The following is a 24,136-nucleotide window of genomic DNA, read 5'->3' as shown; positions in this document are numbered from 1 at the left end:
TAATTATAAGGTCTGTTTTTAAGACATGCATGAAAATCCTGACATCTATAACCTGAAGTTTCCTCCCTTGAGATGCTGAAAGCCTGGACTTCAATCGCATATTGATTGTTTGATTTAAAATCCCCACTGTGGTTTTACAGAGACAAAAAAAAAGACATTTTAATTGTGTGAAAATTGTGCCAGGAGTTCCTACATCCAGATCACAAGCTCACCAGTGAATAGATTACATCATGTTTGGTCCAAAAAACTCAAGAAAAAAACAGTTGTCGACTAGTTTTATATCAACGCTGGTGTTGGGTCAAATCCAGCAAACAGCTACTTTGTATTTTTATGTAGAAGCACTGCCTCTACCCAACAAATCAGAGCAAGGCCGGGCTCGTTGCTCAAGCGGACCACGGTTGTGACTCCAGGTGCCTTCTGGAATTTTCTTGTTAAAAATGCTCCGTTTGAATTCACTCGCCAAAATCTAGTGTGCAGATCTTGAGTGACTTATGAGCACATTCCCTGTCACATTTCTCACCTGGAGAGGCAGTTTATAAAAATAGCTTGATCCCCCCCCTCCTTTTTTTTTCTTTTGCTTGCACACTGACTCAGATAAGCAGCACAAAATCAGCAGGGGACCACCTTTTTATATTGCCTGAATGCTCCTCCTGTGCAAAAGCAACTGTCCTCATTTGACTCTTGGCAACAAAGCCGATAAGCCCCCATTAGCCAAAACGTCAAAACAGTTTATTCTATCTGTAATTCATAGTAATGAACAAACAACCAGCTTTAATTAGTAGAAAAATTACTTTAATCTTAACTTATTATGGACAATAGAAAAGAAGAAGAAACAGCTGTACATTGGCTTTGCTTCATAACAAATGCAACCTAATGCTCAAATTATATATATCCAATAATCTGTGTTGTGGTGGTTCATCAAAAAATATACCCCATCTAACTACACTATTTACAAAGTGAGACACAGTAAAGAAAAAGTGTTGCAGTCCTCAATCAAGAACCTGGAAAATGGCGCAGCTTTCACAGTGAGCCGCTGTTTTCAAACTAAAACATCAATCGAAAATAAACATTTCACTCGGAGATGAAATATGTACAGTATAAATATGACAAAAGTAAACCAGTAGAAAAGAAGTGCTTTCTGTCTTATGTACTGTAAGACGGTTGCTTTTAGGCCATGACAGCGGTAAGCTGCCTGCAGCTCCCTGTGAGCACACCACCGAAGAAGAGACGACACTGGTCGCTGGGGAGTTTCTGCAGCACGCTCCAGTTTCCTCTATTTCCAGCAGGGCCGGCATTAGAGGGAGACCTCTGTCTCCAGAGTGGAGACTTATCTGGGATGCCTGTGTTCCCTGAACCAAACCTCTCCAGCGGTTATCATACTGATGACAATCAGACCGCAGCAGAACGGATAAAAGTCATTAGGCCAATCAGAGGGAGCCAGACTCCCCTTGCTTTGATGCTGAATTGAATAAACAGCCAGGGACCGCTACAAGGACAGAGGACTTGAATGTACAGCATTAAGACCACCTGACTGATATTGTGCAGGTCCTCCTTGTGTTGTCCTTCTGAAACAACTCGGACCCATTTTCAGATGGAGACAGGAGCTGTGGGGGTGTTTGTCCACAGTCGGGTGGGCCATGGAGTTCTCCCAGTTCAGATTGTAGCTGCACAATCCAAGTGGGATTTGGGGAATTTGAAGGGCTTTTTGATAAGCTTCTTGAGTAATTTCTGAGAGGTGGCGGGGCTCCACTGCCCTGCAGAAGTAGGCCGGAGACTAGAGGTGCATTTGGTCGGCAACAAAGCTTAGCTGGGTGCCAGGTGTCAAAGAAACATCCACATGAATGCCGAGATCCGAGCAAAACAGTAACGAAAAGAAATGATGAACGCTATTCACTTCAGCTGATGGTGGAGCCTCAAATCCGTTTCCAGCCACACAGCCCCTTTCAGAGGATTATTGTGTTTGGCAAAGATTTGCTGTTTAGCCAGTAAGTGCTCATGAGACTCTGCAGTGCTTTCTGATACTTGGCAGTCATGCGGGCTGCGGTCAGGAGAAGACGTTCGGCCAGTCTCCTGTTGCTTCAGGAACAACTTCCAGGTCAAGTTCAGGGGTCACCTCGACCCGAGGCGCCGCTTCCTCTTGGCCCAGGGGCACATCTTGTATTTGACCTGGAAGCAGAAAGAGGGAAAAAAATGAATGGATTTGCACGATTCTTCCAGTGAAATTCTCTTTAGCATTGGCAAAAACACATTAACACACACGTTGGTAGAGCAGCACCATCAGCTCTGATGCCTGACTCAATTTACCAGTGGCTGTCATGCAAATAAGAATCAAAAGCAGCCTTTCCCTCTCTGCGCTGTTCCATCATTTGTTTTAATGTACCCTCATCCTCACTGTTAGCCTTCAGTCTGAAAAAACAGCACCTGAGACTCGTGTCACAGTATAAAACAACAATAAGTCAACTTGGCGTATGTTTTTTCTACCGCTACAGACCTCACAGTCCTTTACTAATATTTTAGAATCATTTCATTATCTGAAACACTTCAAACAAATATTCATTAGGCTGAAAACTGTTTTTCAGAACAGAAAGGGCTGAATCTTACTCTTTGAAGCAGACACATGACTCGAATAGCAAAGAGACTAATTTTTCCATTTTTTTCCTGAACATTTTAACCTTGCTGACGAGCCTGCAGTTGCTTGAAGTCACAGATGGAATACTAGGAAGTATTCATATTAAAAATATATAATATAGCTTTCTGCTTTAAAAGCTCTTTTTGAATTTTTCAATTTCACAATGACAAAATGTATTAAGAGCAAAAAGAAAAGGCTGTCAGATCATATCGAGGCTGTCAGGAGTGTTTCTGCCCTTATTCCTCACTGAAACAATGCTCAAGTCTGACTGAAAAGTGTTGAAATGAAAAATGAAAAGAATAAAAAAGATTAAAAGATTTTTTTGGGAGGGGGGGGGGGTCTTCATCTCTTGTGGTTTTACAAAGAATAAAGTAAAAGTTTTCTAAAGGGGTCATGAGAAAAATACTCAAAGTCCTTGTGCCCATCATACATTTTGAGATCACTTTGAAAAGACAAGTCTGTCACCCTCTTACATCTTGCAACATGTCGAAGGACAAAGACTCTTGCAGGGTCATGAATGTAGACAATATGTTTCCAGCCAGACTTTTTTTTTATGTTATAAAATGGTCTTGAGCAATAGTTTGCCAGGCTTTCTGAAGGTCTTTCCAAGTTAGGCACTTAACACTTCCATCCATCCATCTTCTTCTGCTGCTTATCCGGGGCCGGGTCACAGGGGCAGCAGCCAAAGTAGAGAAGCCCAGACCTCCCTTTACCCGGCCACCTGCTTTAGCTTGGGAACACTAAAGGGGTTCCCAGGCCAGCCGAGAGATATAATCTCTCCAGCGTGTCCTGGGTCTGCGCTGGGGCCTCCTCCCAGTTGGACACGCCTGGAACACCTCACCCAGGAGACGCCCAGGAGGCATCCTTGTCAGATGCCCCAACCACCTCAACTGGCTCCTTTCGATGTGAAGGAGCAGCAGCTCTAGTCTGAACCCCTCCCGGATGGCCACCACCTCATCCTATCTCTAAGGGAGAATACAGCCACCCCTCTGAGGTAGCCTATTTCTGCCGCATGTATCTGCAATCTCGTTCTTTCAGTCACTACCCAAAGCTCATGACCATAGGTGAGGGTAGGAACACAGATCGAACAGAGGGGACCATGGCCTCAGATTTGGAGATGCTAATTCTCATTCCCAGCGCTTCACACTCAGCTGCGACTGTTCCAGTGCGAGTTGGAACTTAATACTGATCTATGAATTATTCAAGCTTAAAAAAGGCACCTAACTCTTGGGAAGAACCAGTGTTGTGCCGACACACAAAGAGCAGACAGTGTCGCTACTAGAATTTTATTAAATTACTGATTTTTGTCTTTTCATCGTGCAAACCTTCCTTTAGCTCAGTCCATAATCGGTGGCCTTAAACTTCCTAATTCCAAGTGTCTGTGTTAATAAATCTCCTTATTAACACAGACTGCTCTCGTCTTGCCTTTCTCTTGTGCGTGTCATGTGGTGAATATAAGCACTCCAAACAGCACCATGACAACATTTCTCTCTTTAAATAGATTAAGGAACTTAAGGACCATTTGATGTAAAGTGGTCATTAAACTGAGTCTATTAACGAGATTCCTGTGGGTCAGGTCTAAAATGAAAATCAAAGAACATGAATCCATATTTTTAGACATTTTTCTGTGGTTATAAGATCTGGATACAGTGTGTTTAAGAGTGAAGAAAACAAATATTTTCTAATGAGATGAATGTTTTGTCATTTTTAAATCTGTTTAATGGTTTAATTCATTCTCTCAGTGTTGTTCCTTTGTATTCATCATCCCTTTATTCAGGCTAAGGTTAAAGAATTACATGTGTTAGTGAGTTAATTGATCCATGCATGCATGTTAACATTTGCTTATATTAAACAATGAGGTTATAATTGATTATGAACCAGTGGGGACGACAGTGGCTCAGGGGGTTGGGAAGCGCATCTGTAACCGGAAGGTCGCCGGTTTGTTCCCCGGGCTCTCTCAAATTCAAATTTATTTGTCACGTACACAGTCATACACAGTACGATATGCAGTGAAATGCTTAGACAACTGCTCGTGACCTACAGAAAAAAAAGGAAAAGGCTATGAATAAGATAGGAAATAAATATGAAAAATTAAAAAGGGTAAATTTAACTAGGAAGGAATAAAATATAAAAAAAATTAAGGTTAAAAATGAAATAACTGTACAACACAAATTAGAATGAAGGGTAAATTTAACTGGGAAAGAATAAGATAAAATATATAAATTAAAGTTGAAAATAAAATAACTGTACAACAAAATACACAATACACAGTATAGAACTATATAAAAATGTATGAAGAAATATATATATATACATATATATACACACACACAATAACAGCAGCTGTACAAGTATTAACTGGAAATGAAGAATGTAGTGACCAGTGTTGTGCAATCCACATTATGTCTTGTGCAGTGAAGTGAAGTGCAAATATGCTTAAAGTGATTTAAGTAATGAAGTGTAAACAAATGTCCAGAATATCCAGTGTGTGTGTAAGAACTATATGTGTGGGTCAGTACTGTGTGGTGGTGTGATTGAGAGACCGTATCGCCTGCGGGAAGAAGCTCCTCCTCAGTCTCTCTGTGTTGGTCTTCAGGGAGCGGAATCGCTTTCCTGACCTCAAAAGAGAGAACAGTCCGTTGTTGGGATGGCTGAGGTCCTTCACGATCTTCCTGGCCTTGGTCCAGCACCGCCTGCTGTAGATTGAGTGCAGGTCAGGGAGCTCGGAGCGGATGGTGCGCTCAGCTGACCGCACAACCCTCTGTAGAGCTCGTCTGTCCTGCATGGTGCTGTTTCCGAACCAGGTTAAGATGTTTCCCGTCAGGATGCTCTCTATGGTGCAGGAGTAAAAGTTCCTGAGCACCTTGGAGGGCAGTTGGAAGTCTCTCAAGCGTCTGAGGTGGTAGAGACGCTGACGGGCCTTTTTCACCACGGTGTTGATGTGACAGGACCATGACAGGTCCTGCGTGATGTGAACTCCGAGGTATTTGAAGCTGTCCACTCTCTCCACTGGGCACTCGTTGATGACAGGGGTCTGGTAGTTCCTCTCCTGCTTAGTGCTGAAGTCCACTATCAGCTCCTTTGTCTTACTGACGTTTAGAAGGAGGTTGTTCCTCTGGCAGGAGGTTGTTCCTCTGTCCTGGTCGTTGTGTCCTTGGGCAAGACACTTCACCTACCTCCTACTGGTGATAGTCAGAGGGGCTGATGGCGCGATATGGCATCCTCGCTTCTGCCATATCGCGCAGAAGCGAGGCTTCTGCCCCAGGGCAGCTGTGGCTGCAACTGTAGCTTGCCTCCACCAGTGTGTGAATGTGAGAGTGAATGAATAGTGGAATTGTAAAGCACTTTAGGTGCCTTGAAAAGCGCTATATAAATGCAATCCATTATATTATTATTATTATTATTATTATTATTATTATTATTATTATTATTAAACCCCGTATTTGACAAACTTAAGTTCACTAAAGACCTCTAAATTCCAGTGTACTGATACAGCTGGCTCATGATATGAGATAGGTAGACAAATAAAAGCTCCAAGATTTACTGGCCACCTGGAAAATAGTGGTTAGGACATTGGAGATGAATCTCAGCTTGAAAAAGAAAGAAGATGTGCTGAAGACATTATACTGCCTGAAAACTCTCACTTTACTCAAATGTTTGTACCTTGATCACATGGTCCCACACAAGCGTCTAACCGTTCTTGTACAAGATGTTGATGAAAAGCTTATAAAAAACCCTCATTGAGAAGCCAGGCCGCTAAGACAAAGAAGAGCAGGTGGCTGCGTTTTGAATCACACATTAATATTCTGCCCTGTCGCTGTTATTTGCACACGCTGTGTCTGTAAGTTGAAAACACAGTTTTCAAGTGCGTGGACACGGCTGCTTTGTGTCTTATCTGCACTGTAGCAAGAATCAGTCACGCATTTCATGCTGCGTGACTTTGTTGTTTTCTGAAAATATGAGACATTAGTCAACCTCAAAACATATTCTTTTAATTTCGGCATGTCTTTAAGATTTGGATAACTATAAAAGTAAAAAAACAACTTTGAAAAAGACACTTGGTTTTCTTTATTCAGCCAGAGGGTACAGAGCAGGAACCTTTTGCGGAGCTGGATTTCAAGTTAAATAAGCTGTTCTGTTAAACAGATCTGTTCTCCTCCTCAGGCCCTCCTCAGTATGTACCGCTCAGGTTCCCAGAACAGCGAACACTGTGTATGTGTCCAAAGTTAAACAAAAGAGGGTCTTGGGCTAAACTTTGAAAGACAATAAATTAACATTCATGTCAATGATAGATATCAAAGTGCAGGCTTCTGGGAACAGCTGATGGACCACTCAGCAAAGCTCCCCTGCTGTGAAGCTTCACCAAGCCTGCAAGATGAAGGCGACTGCACGTGTGTGTGTGTGTGTTTGATGAGACTGAGTGTTGGCATTCTAACAACTCATTCTTAATGAGAAGGATCATGAAGTGAAGCCCCACAGATACTACATGCTAGGATGAGAGATGGTGTGTGTTTTTTCTAATGGGGACAGCCTGTAGTGCTTTTCAATCATTTAAGCGCTCAGAGACACCTTTTAATGTTCACCATTCCCACCGTGTAGAAAATGTAACCTTGACACTAAGAGACACAAACCCAGAACCATCACAAAGTGAAAAAAAAGTGACTTTTTTGTGACGCACTAAATTCCTCAATGACCTTGGAAACATTTTTTTCTGACTGAAAGAGAATCTAACAGGAGAGAGATGCGGGGTTTTTTCTAATTAGTGCCGTGACACCCGGGCGCTTACCGTAGCCATGCGATCTCTTCATGTGATGCTTCATGTTGCTTTTCTGGGTGAATCTGATGTTGCACACCTCACACTTGAATGGCTTCTTTCCAGTGTGTTTGACCATGTGGACCTGCAGAGCGCTCTTCTGGTTGAAGGCCTTGTCACACTGAGTGCACTTGAAAGGCCGCTCACCTGCAGTAACACACAGGCCCACAGTTTAATCAGTATCAACAGATGCTAACCCAATATGTTCAAAAACTCACACATACTGTGTGCATGCTTAGTAAAGATTCTCCTCTGATTCACAAACAGCTGAACAAAACGCTCCCATTGATGGATAATGATATAAGCATTTTATTCCTGTAAATAAGCAGCTGTGAAGTGAACTGCATTGTGCACAAACTGCTTTCACAAGCTATGTTATTAACAAAAGTGTACTACAATCTGAGTAGGAAACAAAAGCCACACAAATCCTGATATGTTTCCTCTTGTGAGTAATTTTCTAGGTGTCGAAATTAAACTGCCATAACCCGCTGCGTCCTTGATGAGGGTGCTGAAAGGTCACTGTTACTGTAGGAGTGTGCATTTAGAGGTGGTGATTTTCTGGTTTCATTAAGGAGAGATGGTGAACCTAAAGCAAGTGTTTTTAATGCTGCAGTCTCCTGCAGTTCAGTTACTGGGATCTAAAATGCAGACCCTTCAGTACGCCAGATGTAAGAAAACTCTTCACGTATTAATGCCGTGTCCTGCTGAAACAAACAAATCAGCATCCAGCTGAACCGAAGCAGCTGGATGCTATTGTGATAATGGCCATGTAAAGAAATCATATTCTTTTTCCCCTCAAGACACAATTTATTTACATCTTCTGACACACAGGCAAAGCAGCTATGCCTACATTGTTTATGCTTAAGCTACAACTCTTTGCACTAACTTGCTGTACAAAACTAACCAAAGAAACAGCTCCTATTCCTAAGGAATTCAGGGCTACACAACCAGAGTCGCTTCTCCTCAAACATTTTTCATTTCAGGGCCTGTCACGTCTGTTAAGCTAGGCATGAGATAACAAGCAGTGACAAATGTCAGTCGTAAACTGGGAGCAAAGGGGAAGTGGAACATTTCGGGGGGGGGGTTCTGCTAAAAGATAAAGCATAACAAACCCCGCAGCACAAAATTGTGAGATAACCCAGCAGAGAGAGATCCAATGAAAGATAGGACAGAAATATGTTTTTATGTGCTTATAAACTTTGCATAAGTTTATGAATTAGTGAGCCTGAAAGGGGAAGATTGTAGCTGCTTAATATGACACACACTGCTTGAAATCCCACTTTTTTTCAATAATCATATTATTAGTCTCAACAAAGGCGTTAATGTACGAGGGTAATCCCAAAAGTAAGGTCTCCTATTGTTTTAGAAATACAAACAACCGTGTATTTATGATGGGCGACGTGTGGACGCGCGGTGTCGTGGAGAATGCTTACGCCCTTGCTCAGTATTCCTGTTCTCCAGTTCTGAAATGCCCGTCTGAGTTTTTCCAGTGTTTCACAGTACCTGTCAGCATTGCCACAGCCCTCCACGCTGTGCTGAGTCACCTAGAGCAGCGGCAGAGCTACGTCCGAATGCTCTTCGTGGACTACAGCTCAGCCTTTAATACAATCATCCCGGACATCCTCATCACCAAACTGGTCACTCTTGGCCTCCCTCCTTTCACATGTGCCTGGATAAAGGACTTTCTCACAAACTGGCCCCAGACTGTAAGACTCGGCCCTCATCTCTCCTCCACTCGCACACTGAGCACCGGCTCCCCACAGGGCTGTGGTGCTGAGCCCCCTCCTGTATTCTCTCTACACCCACGACTGCAGTTCGACCCACAACAACACTCTCATCATCAAGTTTGCTGATGACACCACGGTAGTTGGACTCATCTCAAAGGGAGACGAGGCAGACTACAGAGAGGAAGTCCTGAAGCTGGCAGCATGGTGTTCAGAAAACAACCTGGCACTGAACACTAAGAAAATCAAAGAGCTCATTGTTGACTTCAGGAGACACAGCACTGACTTGGCCCCCCTTTACATCAACGGGGAGTGTGTGGAGAAGGTCCACACCTTCCGGTTCCTTGGTGTCCTCATCTCTGCTGACATCTCCTGGACAGACAACATCTCAGCGGTCATCAAGAAGGCCCAACAGCGGCTGCACTTCCTGAGAGTCCTCAGGAACTCCAACCTGCTGCTGACCTTCTACCGCTCGTCCATTGAGAGCCTGCTAACCTACTGCATCACGGTATGGTACGGCAGCTGCACCAAGGCGGATAGAGTGAGGCTTCAGAGTGTGGTCAAGACAGCACAGAAGATCATCGGCTGCCCTCTCCCCTCCCTGATGGACATTTATTCCTCCCGCAGCCTCAGCAGAGCAGCAAACATTATCAAGGACAGCTCCCACCCTGGTTTCAACATGTTCAGCCTGCTTCCCTCAGGGAAGCGCTACAGGTGCATCAGCACTAGGGATGGGCATCGTTTAGGTTTTATCCGATACCGGTGCCAAATCGGTACTTTTGAAACGGTGCCGGTGCTCAAACAGTGCTCAAACCGGTGCTTAAAGAATGGAGAACACAAAATTGGTCCAAAAACCTCTCATGTTCAGCTGGTTTTTTGTAAAAAGATAACAATGTTAGCCTTTTCTGCAGCTATGGGGCATATATGGTATCACTCTTGGCTGGAAGCAGTGCTTAAACAATGGAAAAAACACAAACTTTGTCCAAAACCTCTCATGTTTAGCTGTTTTCCACTTTTTCTTTGGTCATTTTAGCCTTTTTGGCCAGGGTGAAGGGAGCATCTGCCATCAAACAAGAAGACAGACGCATGTAGCTATGATGAGGTTTGCTAGTTCACTTTACATGCATTAACGTAATAACGTGGTTAGCCTACTCAATGTAAATTACACACGAACATTAAGCTACTCACGCAGAGAAGAACGGCTGCTGCTGCCATCATCATCCGTCATCATTTCTGCTACACTGGCAGGGCTAGGGGCCAGGACTCTCCTCTTCGGGGTTTTTGGGGGATATTGCTAACTCCGGGTCAGATAACAGGCAACCCACGCACAGTAGATGCGCTCGGTGTGAGGTCTCGCAGCAAGCTATCATACGGCGCATTTCTGGGCTTTTAAAAAAAACGCTATGCGTCGCCAGGTGTTTCATCGGATTTGAGGTGTTACCTCCTTTGACAGTATCACAGTATCAGCTTAAAGCACTTGTTGCTGCTGAGTTTGCATATTTTGCTGTGAAGTACAGCCAGACTTTTGACCGCTTCGCCTTGGGCATTTTTAATCTGTAGCTCTGCTCTAACAGAACGTACGTACCTGGCTCCGCCTACTATCCTCGGAAACGTAAAATGATTGGCTAGAAGTGTATCACAGCTCAGGAAAAAAAAGCACCGAAATAAAGCACCGAACTGTGCGCTGCTTTTCGGTCTGGTTACTACCGTTTATGTCAGAACCGGTGCCATCATGGCACCGGACACCGGTACCCATCCCTAATCAGCACAAAAACCCACAGACTCAAAAACAGTTTCTTCCCCAAAGCCATAACTGACCTGAACTCACACATGCACCAATAACACAGCCCCCCCCCCCACAATTTTTTATTTTTTCTTCCCACTTCCTCTATGGACCACCACTGTGCAATACCAATCCTATGTGCAATAACTCAACTGTATATACACAACACTATTACATATTACTTTTTTTATTTTTATTTTTTTAAACGGCCTGTACTACAACCCAGTGACTACAACATGTTGTCAAGGTTGAAAGAACATTTGTCCAGAAGGCGATTCTGCGACAGTGGCAGCAAGCGGGTATGACATGGGTATTATAAAACTGCCACAGCGTTTAAAAATCGACCAAAATGGCGATTATGTCGAAAAATAAAGAAGTCTTCAAGCTTTGAAATGATGTTAATATTAAAGAAAATACACGGTCGTTTGTATTTCTAAAACAATAGCAGACCGTACTCTTTCCTCTTATCTACCACCCCTCCTCTGAACATGTCCAAACCATCTCAGCCTTTTACATCTACTGTCAGATAAGGGTTTGGGATTTTAAACTATAATGAACGACAGTGTTTTGTCACCTGTGTGCGTTCGATTGTGTCTCTCCAGCTGACTGCGCTTGGCGAAGGCTTTTACGCAGGAGGAACAACTGAAGACTCTGGGCTTCTGGGAGCTGGGTGACGGGCCCGGCTGGTGCACTCGTTTATGTTCCTGCAGATAAAATGAGTTTACAGTTACAGTCTAACTCTGTCCTCAGCAGACAGGCACTCACAGCATCAGTGTGAAAAACCTGCACAAATATTTGTATTTCATCATTTGTATTTGTATTCCTCAAAGAAATTAGCAGCATCCTTTGACCTTGTCACAGAGAATTAGGGCTGCTTTGACAACACAAGGAGATTAATTACACCCAGTATTAATATGCTCATCTCAGTAAATGTTTATTAAGATCAGTGTTGATCAGGAGTACTGATCTCAATGACATAAATCTATGTAAGGTAGTCATCGTTTCTGAATTACTGAAGATATATTACCTCTCACATTTCTGTGCTCCACGTTCTATTTATATATTACTATTATCAGACAACATTTTAAGCTAGTTTTAGTACCGTGGTAGTGCTTTTTTGTATTATCAAGGAAATCTAACACTACTTATGCTAACACTTTGTACTCAGTTTTCCAAGTAACCAACACTGACCAGCTATTACATCCTAGCTGTACAAATGCTAAACTCTAATGAAGTAGAAGTCAATAGTGCAGCCCTCTGAATATTCATACATGTAGCAAATGAAATTCGAGGCTATCACGATACTGGCTTGCAAGTACACTACATTGCTGATATGAAAAATAATGTTTGGAGGAACATTTTGTTCACTGTGGCTCTAACAGTTAAGCAGTGACACTTTTATTCTGTGACTATCCAGTATCATAGCAACAAATGTAAAAGAGCTGACAAAAAACACACTATGGTGTACACTGAATAACTGATAGGGTGATTTTGTTACATCTGGCGTGAGCTAGGCTAGTCAGTCTCCCATTTCTACACTGTAAGCTATCCTGGCTGTAGATTTATCTCTGATATACACACAAAAGACACCTTAACTTTTGGCAGTGAGTCATTATATATTAATTGAGGTAAATATTCTATTGCAGCTCAAAAAGCTCCAGTGATTTATGACAGTGGACTACTGTACAATTGTACCACATTATTAATGTATCTGTATTCCTGATATTTCCGGAGGAATTTGCTTTGAAGCAAAAACGGATTGGGTATTCTGTAAGTGTGCAGTTAATTTTTTCAGTATATTATGAAGCTAAAGTTTTTGGATGTCTAGCTGTAATTAAAAAAGCCAAATCATTATCTGGGGTCCAACAGGAAAAATGAAAAATAACTGCAGGACGAATTCATTTTAAAAAACCCGTCAACATCCAACTTCTGGTTGTAGACTAATAAAGAGTCTCAGGGATGTGGAAAGAGGTCAGCCGCTCTCTGTGTGACAGCAATTAATCTCCACCGCACTACATTCATGGGAGACAGTTACTGTTCAACGCACTGGGGCACATTTACAGAAAAAAAAGGGCTTTCACTTTGTGGCCTTTGAGAAGAAACACAAAAAATAGCAGGAAGAGGGCTTGAGTACAGAGCTGCGTCTTCCTTCTCCCTGGCATTTGTGTGCTTGACTGTGAAGAGGGTCATTGGCAAAGAGAAGCACGCACGCTCCTTCACAGTCTGATTGCTTTGTTGTGTAGTTAAAAGTGACAGGGACTGCAACTTGAAGATTTACCCGTACACAGGCTGTGCTGTATTGAGTTTTTTGATGCATTAAAATGTGAAGCTACTTTTCTTGCAGTCTTCAAATCTATAACTTTCACACCTAAGGTAGAGGCACTGACTAATAAAAATAAAATAAAAAAACAAACCGTGCCATGCAAGTTGACATACTGCTTTAATAAAACCTAAAGAGGGTCATTTATCATTTCTATGTCTTTATACCGGTATATAAAGCAGGTTTTTTTCCCCCTGTATTCCAATAGCTGGATGATTTAGATAAATGCTCTCAGCAGCTTAGATTTAAAACAATTTTTCAACAGGCTGTGTCTGTATAAGTTCTTACTTTCAGGTGTGTAGCTCGCTTGAAGGCCTTTCTACAGAGGCTGCAGACATGACAGCGGTCCTTGCCGTGAGCCTGTCTGCAGTGACGTCGCAGTGTATTGGCATTCTGGCACACTTGATTACAGTAGAAACACTGATTTCGGTTATCAGTATCCACCTGGAGCTCTTTCCCACCCTTATCAGTGGAAATCTGAAGCACGCACAAAGACAAAGAGCTTACAATGCATAATGGTGATGGTACAAACATCAGCTGACAGGCACTCTTTGAGCTCTTCCCCTGGATTGGTGAAGCAAACAAAACAAATATACTTACAGTATATCTATTGTCTGTTGCTCCATTTGCGGACTGGGACTGGTGGCTAACCAGTATGACCTGCTGGCCTGTGGTCCCTGGCTGTCCTGTTAGGCCAGAATCATTCAGTACTGCAGGGAAAGTCTGACCCTAAAAAACAAAATATACATTGAAAAAGCGCTTCATGACATAACTCATGTCTGACACATTTTGATTGTCATGTTAAATTAGTAATAATGCAAAATAGCAGCTACTACAGTCTGTAAATTGTGCTGGACATTTGGGGTTTTTTTTATACCTGTGTATTGAGGTTTAAGGTGACGCCATCCAGCATGCCCTGAGCATCTGCAAGGGTTAGTGTGACGCTGCCATCACTGGCCACAGTTCCTGGTGACATCACTAGGCTCTGGGAGGCAGCAGTGTGAGACAGGGTGGTGCTTGGTGGCAGACTGGTGACTGACAGGAGAGAGTGGTTAAAAGGTTAATACCCAGCTGGTTTATGCCACCAGCAAATGTGCGCGAAATGCAGACATACAAAGGAACTGTGTTTAAATGAACATTATCCTCTTAGACACAACAGACCTGGATGCCATAAAAAGGCTCGTTTTTCACTTCTCCACAAAACCTTTTTCAATATTAGTGTCTCCATTGGTGTAGTGGTTAACAAATGTTCTTGGCAAATGAAGGGTCACCGGTTCAATTACAGACAAAAATCCCCTTTGGGGTTACGTCAGGGAGGGAAAAACTCTGGCTGTCTGTGACAACGGAAAGCTGCAGTTTTAGCCCACTTACATTCACTAACCTCGCCTCTCATACTGCCTTATCAGAGCAGTTTTCATTTCCTGTTGGGTCTATGAAATCATATCTCTGGCTGGCCAGAATGAAGGATAATTTCACTCCACGTTTTAAAGAACAGTCTTTTGACAAGTATCCTCTCACACAAATCTGGGACACCTTCTGAGACAGATGAGGGTTTGGGCTGGCAACCACAGCTCTTTTGGTGCTTTGCTCTCTGACTGAAACTAACACTGGCAGATTCATTAGATTTGGGAGGATATTGCATTAGAGACGCACAAAACTAGACAATATTTGGTTTGAATAAAAATACAGTTTCTCAGTCAAATCACGGGTTGGACCGTGTCTGCAGACAGAGTGACAGGAAGGTTTTAGCCAAAGCAACAAAATCAAAGATGCTCTGTGTGTCTCAGAGAAGCTGTGGGAACATTATTATTATTATTTTTCTTTCCACTTGAGTTAAGTGGAAGGTAATGAAGAGATATAGATGAGACTGAAAATTTGATTAGGCTTCTAGGTGACAAGCTCTCTGACAGACTGGACTTCATAACTATAAAGTAGTTATTCAAGCTTCCAGAAGTTGTATTAAAGTACGCTGATAAACTGCTAATTCAGTTTGATAATATGTTTAAAATTGTACTGCTTGTCCTATTTTACATGGAGGTGAACAGGGGTGAGTCTAAAGGGGGGCATGGGGTGTACTGGACCATATTTATTTCAAGGCTTTCATTTTTACATTTTATTTTATTTTTCTACATTTTTCAGATCAAAGCCAGTAAAACCCCACTGTTGTTAGGTTTTAAAGGCACAAACTCACTCATTCAGTTGTACACTTGAACTTGCACAGCACAAAAACTCACAGATACAAACGCCACAAAAATCTTCACTTTCAGAACTCTTTTTACCTCCTACTAATGTCAGAAATCTTTCCAAAATAACAAAATTAAGATAAATGTTTATGCCTTTGTTTATATTGCATATATATCTTTTTTATTTGACTTGAGAGTATTTATATATTTTTGCATTTAATATAATATTTTCTTTAAAAATATATATAAACAGGGTCACGGGGTTAAGCTGTTTTTCCTTTTTTTGACAGATGCTGTATGCACTGTAAAACACTGGAATTTCTAACATGGAAACCAATGAGCAGCTCATTTTGAAAGACCTGTAATTTTTTTTCTCTTTTGAATATTTACTAATGCTTATTAAGAAGACAGAAGTATTTATTATCAAATTAGTCAATCAGTCAATGTAACAATCGATAGCTGCAACCCTAAAATCAGACATAAGTGGGTAGCTAAAGAAAGAGGTGTTAACCATCTGTCAAAATTAGCTGCTAGCATTCGAATTGAGGGGTTCCAAAACACTCGAATCCAGCAGCATTGACAGTCAATTGCAACAATTGACGAGCCCGCTTTAGCTTTTTGTCTGGAGAAAAAAAAACCATAAAAAAAAACACAACCCTGAGTTGCAATTTTTCTGGCACGCTCCCTGTTAGAGAGCAGAAAAGTTCAAGCTTCATTTTTGTCATAGCAATTTTTTAATATCTCTTGAGTGATCTGGACATGGCAGACGATTAGGGTTTCTCAGGTTTGAAAATCTATCTGGCAGCTTTCCTCGTGCACTTTGATCTCTCCACAGTTGGGGGACCTCTCACAGTTTGTGCTGGTGAAGTAGAACCCTCTACTTCTAATAAAGTTTAGTTTCTCTGAAACCCAAAAGTCTTGTCATATTACAAAAAAAGTCAAAGGAAATCTGTTGGGATCCTGAACAAAATGTGAATGAAAACAAAATGTTGGCAGTTGCAAGTCATAAGAGGATGAACGAAAAGAGTGCGTGCAGCAGCACAGAAGGGATGCTTCAGGGCTGAGAGAGTGTAAACAACGTGGAGGAAAAACATAACAGCCTTTATAGGAGTCTGATAAACAGGCATATCTTTTTCAGATCATGGAGAGCAACTGCAAGTTTGCAAGTCATGCCAGCTACTGTATTTTAGCTTTTGAAAAAATGGCTTTTGTGAAAGAAGGCGCAAGTCAAATTCAGGATCTTCTCTGGTCATGCATGTCTTTCATGACCAGGGCAATATTACATGCAGATGCATATTTGAAGTAAGCTGTAAAAATCGTTTGGAAAGAATGCAACTCTCTTATCACACGCGGTTAGAAGACGGGTATAGTCTTACCAGCATTTCCAGTATTGGCGGGGCTTTGAGGTAGCAGGTGGTCATTGGTGATGGTCAGAGTTGCACTGGTGGTTTGGCCGTTTAGCGGTGACGCTAGCCTGATGCTGCCGTTCATCTCAGCGGCACTGGGATTGTTTGGCTGGGGGAGTAGATCCTGACCTGCAATTGTATTGTAGAACATGAGCTTTAATTATTTTCATGAGGTTATTTGCTTCTATTATAAAGATGCTAAGTGTTTTCTGAAATGTAGTTCATATTTTGAAGGGTGGTCAAACGCAAACAAAGTAACAAAGTAAGATTCAAACAAAGTAACTCAACAAAATTCCTTCAGGGTTAATTGAATTAGGTTTTACACATGATTAATATGCCATGCAATGCCACATACGGTGTAGTTTAATAAGTGCTTAACTTTTATTAACCAAACATATTGTCACACTAAAATAAGAAGAATATGACTGATAACATTTTTCTCTCTTAAGACGATGAATTTCCAGCCCAACAATTTCTGCTGCCTTAAAATGAGAATAGCTTCTTAAAGCTTTAATCTGAAAGACTGCAATCACGATACAATAAGTCAGAGGGCTGAAATGAAAGAGAGATTGAGCTGAGCTGAGTAGACTTAGCAGGCTTAGTGATACAGCTACATCCCTCCTTCACATTGTTGATGCAATGAACTTTAAATCCCCAGATGATACAGCCAAATGGGTGATGCTGATGGTGTATACAAAAGCTGAAAAATGGCCTCTAATAGAGTGTCTTTAGATCTGGGTTTGTGAAGTGGCTCTGAGTTATTATTGGCTTCATTTTTTCCTCTTTGCCTGCTAGTGTGTTTGCCTGAGTGAGAAAATCAATACTGATAGTTGAGAGCTTTTTTTTAATTATTATTTTCCCATGTTTGTTATCAATAGCCCCTTTCTGCCTTTCCTAAAAAAACATGTTCAGCAGAGCTGTGTATTTTTGGTATTTGATATTTTTGTTTCTACCTGATATGGTGAGGGTGATCTCCTGAGGATTTCCTCCTGCTGTGCCAGAACCAGCAGCTGAAGCCTGGACTTGGGCGAGAGCTTGTGTCAGGCTGGAGTTGTTGATGGTCAGGGTGATCTCCTGACCGCTGTTGCCACCTGCCACTAGCGCAGAGCTGCCCATGACATTGCTTAGGTCCTGAGAACCTGCACAACCCACAGCAACACAACACAGATGGTGACCTCCTAGTACAATGTGGCCACTCTGTATGTTTTTTTCACTTAGAGCTGTCATACATACTGGCAGCATCCTGCTCAGATAGTCCAGCCATTGTGACCTGCGCAGGTGTGATAGTGGAGGGCTGCAAGGCCAGGCTGGTCAGTGGGTGGATGACAACGTTGGCAGACACTGAGGTGTCAGTCGTAGACATGAGCTGGCTCCCTGAGTGGGAGACCAGACCTGTATCGACACTCAGGGGCTGCGAGAGGAGGCCGCCTTGCTGTAGAGTCTGCTGCAGGAGGGCGGGATCGATCTGAAAGGAGAGAGTATTACTTAACTTGAAAATGAAGGAGAGCATGTGTGGGGGAATCAGCAACAATGTTAGGATTTTCTTTTCTTTTACATTATGGAATAAAGTAATGATAAGATTTCCTTTCAGCACGTATCACTTATAGGATGTGCCTCCCTGTCGATTACTCAGAAGCATGACTGCCACCCTGCCACCACTCACCCTTCAATAGCTTACACTATTTCAATAACCATTACTCAAACACGTTTTCTTCGGAGCACATCTCAACCTACATTAGGCTGGCTAGACATGGATAGTAATATGGATAATAACACAGAGTTTGGCAGGGGTGATGTGTAACCTGTAGTGTGATGTTGTTGATGTTGCTGGTGTCGATGCCGGAGATCTGGACGTTGGGACACACCAGGTTGGCGGGCGTCAGCTGCAAGTGGATGCCGTCCAGCGTGGTAAGGCCATCTGGGAGCGACACGGTCAAGTCTCCTGCAGCTGAGGCACACACACAGACACAAACATATGTAAATGTTTGACAGGAGAGTAGCTATGTAATAATACAGGATTAGGACCACACGAATAAGACTATAATTAACGGTTAATGGATAACAGTTCTTAGCAGGAAAATGTGAGTTAAAAGTTTTCTATGTTGAAACACAACTTTAAAACAAGAGATAAGGCTACCCCTGATTTCAGATAACTTAATTTTACATTAGATGTCAAAGATCATGACCTCCAACACATTGTATGCAGAGTTTCTGAGCTACCATAGCTACCCTAATGGTTTCTTCTGGAGTGGAAAAATCTCTATGAGAGCAGAATATCTAATGAAACTTGCCTGCTAAAGACTGACAGACAACAAAGAAAAATCTGGATCCAGTTATTCCCCAGATGATGAAAGAGAGAGGGTGAGGAGGTTTGCTTTCAGTGACATGTACACTGTCACTGAGAGACAGCGAGACATGGGGGGGGGAGGAATCCTGAATACTCCACTGTCCTGCTCCAGGTGAAGGGTGGGAAAAGTAAATTTATATGTTGCCAGACTTCATCAATCTAATCGTCTCAAACATTTTAGCGAATGTTTGACTGCAGTGCTGCATTTAGAAATCAGAGCTCCTCCAAAAACCCAATTAATAATCACAATGTCATCCCTGCATCATTTGTTGTTTCCCTTTTCTTTTATTCAAATCACTGTGAATGTTTGGAGATGCTTTGATAGACTTTTCTCATCACATAAAGACCGATTTCCTTCAAAAAACAACCACGCACTGCGCTGGGGCTTCAATGAAGGCGTGTTTTTGTCTGCTTGACATCGTGTGCCGCGGTGCAACCCTTTTTTGCCCTTGATGTTGCCAACTGAATATGAAGCAATGAGACTACAAATGATGATCCTCTGGGGCATTCCTGTCACAGCTGCTGACAACAACCAACTGTTGGTGCATTAATCATACACCTATCATTTCTACCAAGCAATGTGTAACTCTTTGTGGCATTCACAAGAAATGTGTTGCCAGTGGGTCGTCAATAATACTGCACAGTGATATCTTGGATATTAAAATTTGGGCACCACTCATTTCGTGCTCTTGTGGTGCTTTACTGAAAACATTAGGACCTGTCAGTTAAAATCAAAGGTGTGTTATAAACAAAACACCATTGTTCTTGCTGCAATTCTCTCTTTTACAGCATTAAAGTAATGGCTCATTAATTATCCCTACCTGACATGGAAGCGGGCAGGAGGGCCTGTCCTACTAGTCCTGACTGCAGTAGATTCTGGTCAAACTGCCCTGTGAGAACCTGGTTAGCTGGGAGGTAAATGCTGGGGTCAGCGCTGGGTGTTTGCAGCAGCCCCACAGACTGAAGAGCCTCTGATCCAGTTGGCTGCTGCCCCTGACTTGGAGCCACACCCTGCCCAGTCGCTGGGTCTTGACCCTGTCTGGCCTGACTGGAGGACGAGGAAGAACGCTTGGATTTGCGGCCGTCGCCGTTTGGACGGAAGTGACACTGGATGTGTGTTTTGCGGTGACCCGAAGTTCTGAAGCGGAGTTCGCAGAAGGGACACTTGAAGGGCTTGGAGCCAGTGTGGAGGCGCATGTGCACCTTCAGGCTCCCCTTTGTAGAGAAGGAGGTGTTGCACATATGACAGCTGAAAAGCTTCTGACCTGAATAAGAAACAAAGAGGATGTTATGTGCGGCAAACTGAAAATGAATCGTTGCTCTTTAAAAACCGCAGGCTTATTTTTGACCAGCATGTGAATTTTGAATCTTGAATCTAGTCTTGGTTCTTTGATCTGAGAAAGAGAAAAACGTCAAACCTTTAATGTCAGCCAATAACTTTTACTACTTTTAATAAACTTTTTTTTTTCTTTTTCTCTTATCTTGATTAACTTGCTTTAGGCGTGCACTTTTCAGTGATCTCGTTGTCCTGTAAAATTCACAATGCATTTTAAGATGCTATTAATCACATCTAAATGGCTACAAATGTCAAGGTCTCAGTAGATGAGCTGTATAAGCCGATCTGCTGAGACTGTATTCCAGCAGTTGGTCTCTCTAATCATTAGATTAGGGCCCTTTTTGGTCCATGCTCTTATTTTAAATTACTAAAGCACTGCATCATCTTGTTACGATGTACAGCCATTTTTATAAAACCTAATGTTACGTATGAATGTATTCTTGACTGTGTGTTTGAAAAAAAGTGTTATACAAATATATGACTAGCTAGGTCTACTAAAACGAACGGAATTAACAGAGCTCAATCTTACTGTGTCAGCTTCTTTAAGGTAAGGTTGGTGTTTGTGGTGACACAAACAAGTCAGCAACATATTCTACTGATTAACCACTAACCTGTATGTGTTTTAACGTGGCAGTCCAGGGTCGACTTCACTGTAAAACTCTTCCCACATTCGTCACACTTGTAAGGCCTCTCTCCTGTGTGGATCCTGATGTGTCTGGACATTGAAAAGGATTGATATAGTTATACTTGCAAGAGCACAAGGACACATGAGAATATCAAAGTGATGATTACATTTCTTTTAAACAAACTAAATGCATTATAAAGTAAAGACACACCCTAATATGAATAGATATATACAAATGGTTATCATCCATGGACATACATCTTTCTGGTGAGTTGTTTAGCTGAGAGACTGAAAAAGATCATGAAAAAAATGTGTTTGTGGTGCAGTTTTAATAACATGGAGCAGAATTTGAAGAGATTTAAAATGCATTTATTTTGACCTCCTCTCTGATGTCCTTGGTTTGTTTTCCTTGGCTTCATACATATAAACTATTGCTTGTTTTTAATCTATCCAACATCTACTTAATGCATTAAATTATAGCTTGATGATTTATATCTAAGGCTTTTTCTTATTTCCTTTAGATGGTTAATGTAATCTCCACTGCATTTTCACAGCCCAACTGTGGGTGCGAGGACACAGTAGCAATGTTAATGCTATTATGCTGTGTCATTATTCAGTTCAGACAAGTGCTGTAAAACTAAATATGGTCCACAGTCCTATAAGCCTCCAACCATCAACACTCACACAATTCAGACTTTGACTACTGCAGACAAACAAAGTTCTTCTAAACTGATATACGCAGCACAACATTTACCTGACGAGGTCGCTGGGCTTCTTGAAGCTCTTGGGGCAGTAATTGCAGCAGTTGGCAAACTTGGGTTCGGTTTCCAGCTCCACGGCTTTGTCTTTAATCTCACTGATCCGATCTCTTTCAGCTGCCGACTGGGAAAGTATTCGCTCCGAAACTGAGGCCTCCTCGCCGGGATCCTTCGCCAATTCGGCTGCCTGCTCTTCAGTGAACGTGATAATTTCCATACCCCTCCTCTTTGATGTCTTTTGTTCACTTTCCTCTTCATTTTCCTCTTCTTCCACATCTTGACTTGACTCCAGGCCTATAACTGTGATAAACAGAGTCAGTTTTTTCACTTTCTATCTTTGGTTGACACTTTCTTTTGATGCAAGGCAGCTTGGACTGAGACAAAGATGCACTCAGACAAGCTGAAGCCTGATATAATGTATGTTGTACTTGATTAATGTGGCACTCTTCACTGAAGGAAAAGTGGTGCATGTACAGCTCTGCATAACAGTGTAAGATGGAGAGACCATATAGTTTAATATAAATACAGTATAACTCAACGCAGTAATGCTTACTTTGATCGTCCATGGCGTGCTCCTTTTTCATATGCCTCTTACAAAGCAGGCTGGTCCGGAAGCTCTCATCACACATGGAGCATTTGAAAGACTTGATGTGAATGATCATGTGGCGATTCAGGCTGCCATTTGTGGTGAAGGAGGCGTCACAAACATTACACTTAAAGGGCTTCACTCCTGTTGGAAAGACAGAACAGAGGTAAGCTGTTGTGTGATCCTTGTGACAGCCTCTAGGGTGTCACTACTGTTACTGCCAGTCCCTGAAAAGACTTACAAATTAAAAAATTAAAATGAAATCAATGTCATGTTTAGTATGTTTAGTTCATAGACTTATTCCACTTTTGAAGGACTAGAGTGTAGATAATTTAGGCAAATTAGGATGCCATTGTGAAACATGGCATACTCGACCTCGAGCTCACCTGTATGGGTATTCAGATGGGACTTGAGTACTCCAGCTGATACAAAGGCTCGTCCACAGAGGTTACATCCGAATGGTTTCTCCCCAGTGTGCGATCTCACGTGCTGTTTCAAGTGGCTTGACTTTTTAAAGGCTTTACTGCACCAACTGCACCTGATGATGGAAAAAACAGCAACAACATGAATGAATGAATCGCTGTAAATCTTTATGAATTATTGTTATTCACCAGATCTGGGAGAGCAATTTATGCGAATTGGAACAATTCTTAACATGTAATTATTTTATTACATTTTTAATAACATAGCAATATTTCACTGGACGTATGATCAACACTGCCTTGTTATTTGTGAAATAGAGAAAGGACATACACACAAGACAGCTTAAGAAAACAGCACCTTGCCTTTCGCAAACATGTTTTATTTTAACTGGTGGTTTTGTGCAACATCTGTTAGTCTTCTCTTAAACGTGACCATAAACCACATAAAAGCATAAGGCATTATCTGATAATGATAATAAAAGAAAGAGAAGAAATGCAGGGCATAGGAAGAGGACATGATGAAGCAAAGGCCCTGGGCTGTATTTTAAAGATAGACCACTCGTCAGTCAGGTGAGCCTTTACATCATCTGCCAGAGCTAAACTGAATAATTTAGTACAAACTACAGGCTCAGCTTTTCGAATATAAAAGAGTTTGGCCCAGTAGCAGTATCCACATAGTGCAGTTAAAGTATTTAGATTTATTTAGAAACTGAACTATTCTCTGGAGAGTTTTTATGGACTGTATGGATAGACAGCAAACTGTCACCAACCGTCTAACTAGAGATAAATTAGAAAACCAATAATATTGAATTTCATTTCAGTTAAATCCATAAATAAGGCAAAATAAGTAGACAAAAAATTGATGTCAATCCATTTCAACATAATGAGAAGCCTGAGACACATGAGTGAATAAATCTCTGTAAATACTATTGCTTTATCTGTGCAAAAGTTTAAATTGAAAGACTGATAAAAAAGTTAGGTAAAGTTATTAAGGACAAAGTTATAAACCATCTGCCTCCTCAAGGTCACTGCTTATAACACTTCATATCATTAATCTTTTTAGGCTCTGGAAACAGATTGTTTGGGTGATCTAGGCGACACAAAATTAATAACAAGACTGTAGATCAAGAAAAAAGGACAGGAGAGCCTAGCAGAGGTTTATGATCAGTGATCATGTCAGAAAACCTGCAGCACCCAGACTCAT

The 24,136-nt window shown here is 41.8% G+C and overlaps 1 protein-coding gene across 1 annotated transcript in view; it reads right to left on the bottom strand.

Moving 5' to 3' along the window:
- Positions 1 to 775: 775 nt before the first annotated feature.
- Positions 776 to 24,136, bottom strand: part of LOC120722332 (zinc finger protein 236-like) — a 54,401-nt gene continuing 31,040 nt past the window's right edge. Inside the window, exons 18-32 of the mRNA XM_040013308.1 lie at positions 22,897 to 23,048; positions 22,478 to 22,654; positions 21,921 to 22,224; positions 21,153 to 21,256; positions 20,027 to 20,470; positions 18,661 to 18,806; positions 18,092 to 18,323; positions 17,812 to 17,997; positions 16,829 to 16,987; positions 14,147 to 14,304; positions 13,870 to 13,998; positions 13,558 to 13,746; positions 11,524 to 11,653; positions 7,416 to 7,589; positions 776 to 2,166 (exon numbers count right to left, since the gene is read on the bottom strand). Coding sequence (XP_039869242.1) covers positions 2,045 to 2,166; positions 7,416 to 7,589; positions 11,524 to 11,653; positions 13,558 to 13,746; positions 13,870 to 13,998; positions 14,147 to 14,304; positions 16,829 to 16,987; positions 17,812 to 17,997; positions 18,092 to 18,323; positions 18,661 to 18,806; positions 20,027 to 20,470; positions 21,153 to 21,256; positions 21,921 to 22,224; positions 22,478 to 22,654; positions 22,897 to 23,048 — 2,806 coding nt within the window. The 3' untranslated portion in view covers positions 776 to 2,044. The remainder of the gene's footprint in view (positions 2,167 to 7,415; positions 7,590 to 11,523; positions 11,654 to 13,557; positions 13,747 to 13,869; positions 13,999 to 14,146; positions 14,305 to 16,828; positions 16,988 to 17,811; positions 17,998 to 18,091; positions 18,324 to 18,660; positions 18,807 to 20,026; positions 20,471 to 21,152; positions 21,257 to 21,920; positions 22,225 to 22,477; positions 22,655 to 22,896; positions 23,049 to 24,136) is intronic.

This window comes from Simochromis diagramma, unplaced genomic scaffold (genome assembly GCF_900408965.1).
Source record: "Simochromis diagramma unplaced genomic scaffold, fSimDia1.1 OVJJ01000618.1, whole genome shotgun sequence".
NCBI classification, from domain to species: Eukaryota; Metazoa; Chordata; class Actinopteri; order Cichliformes; family Cichlidae; genus Simochromis; species Simochromis diagramma.
This window is presented reverse-complemented; position numbering and strand designations above follow the sequence as displayed.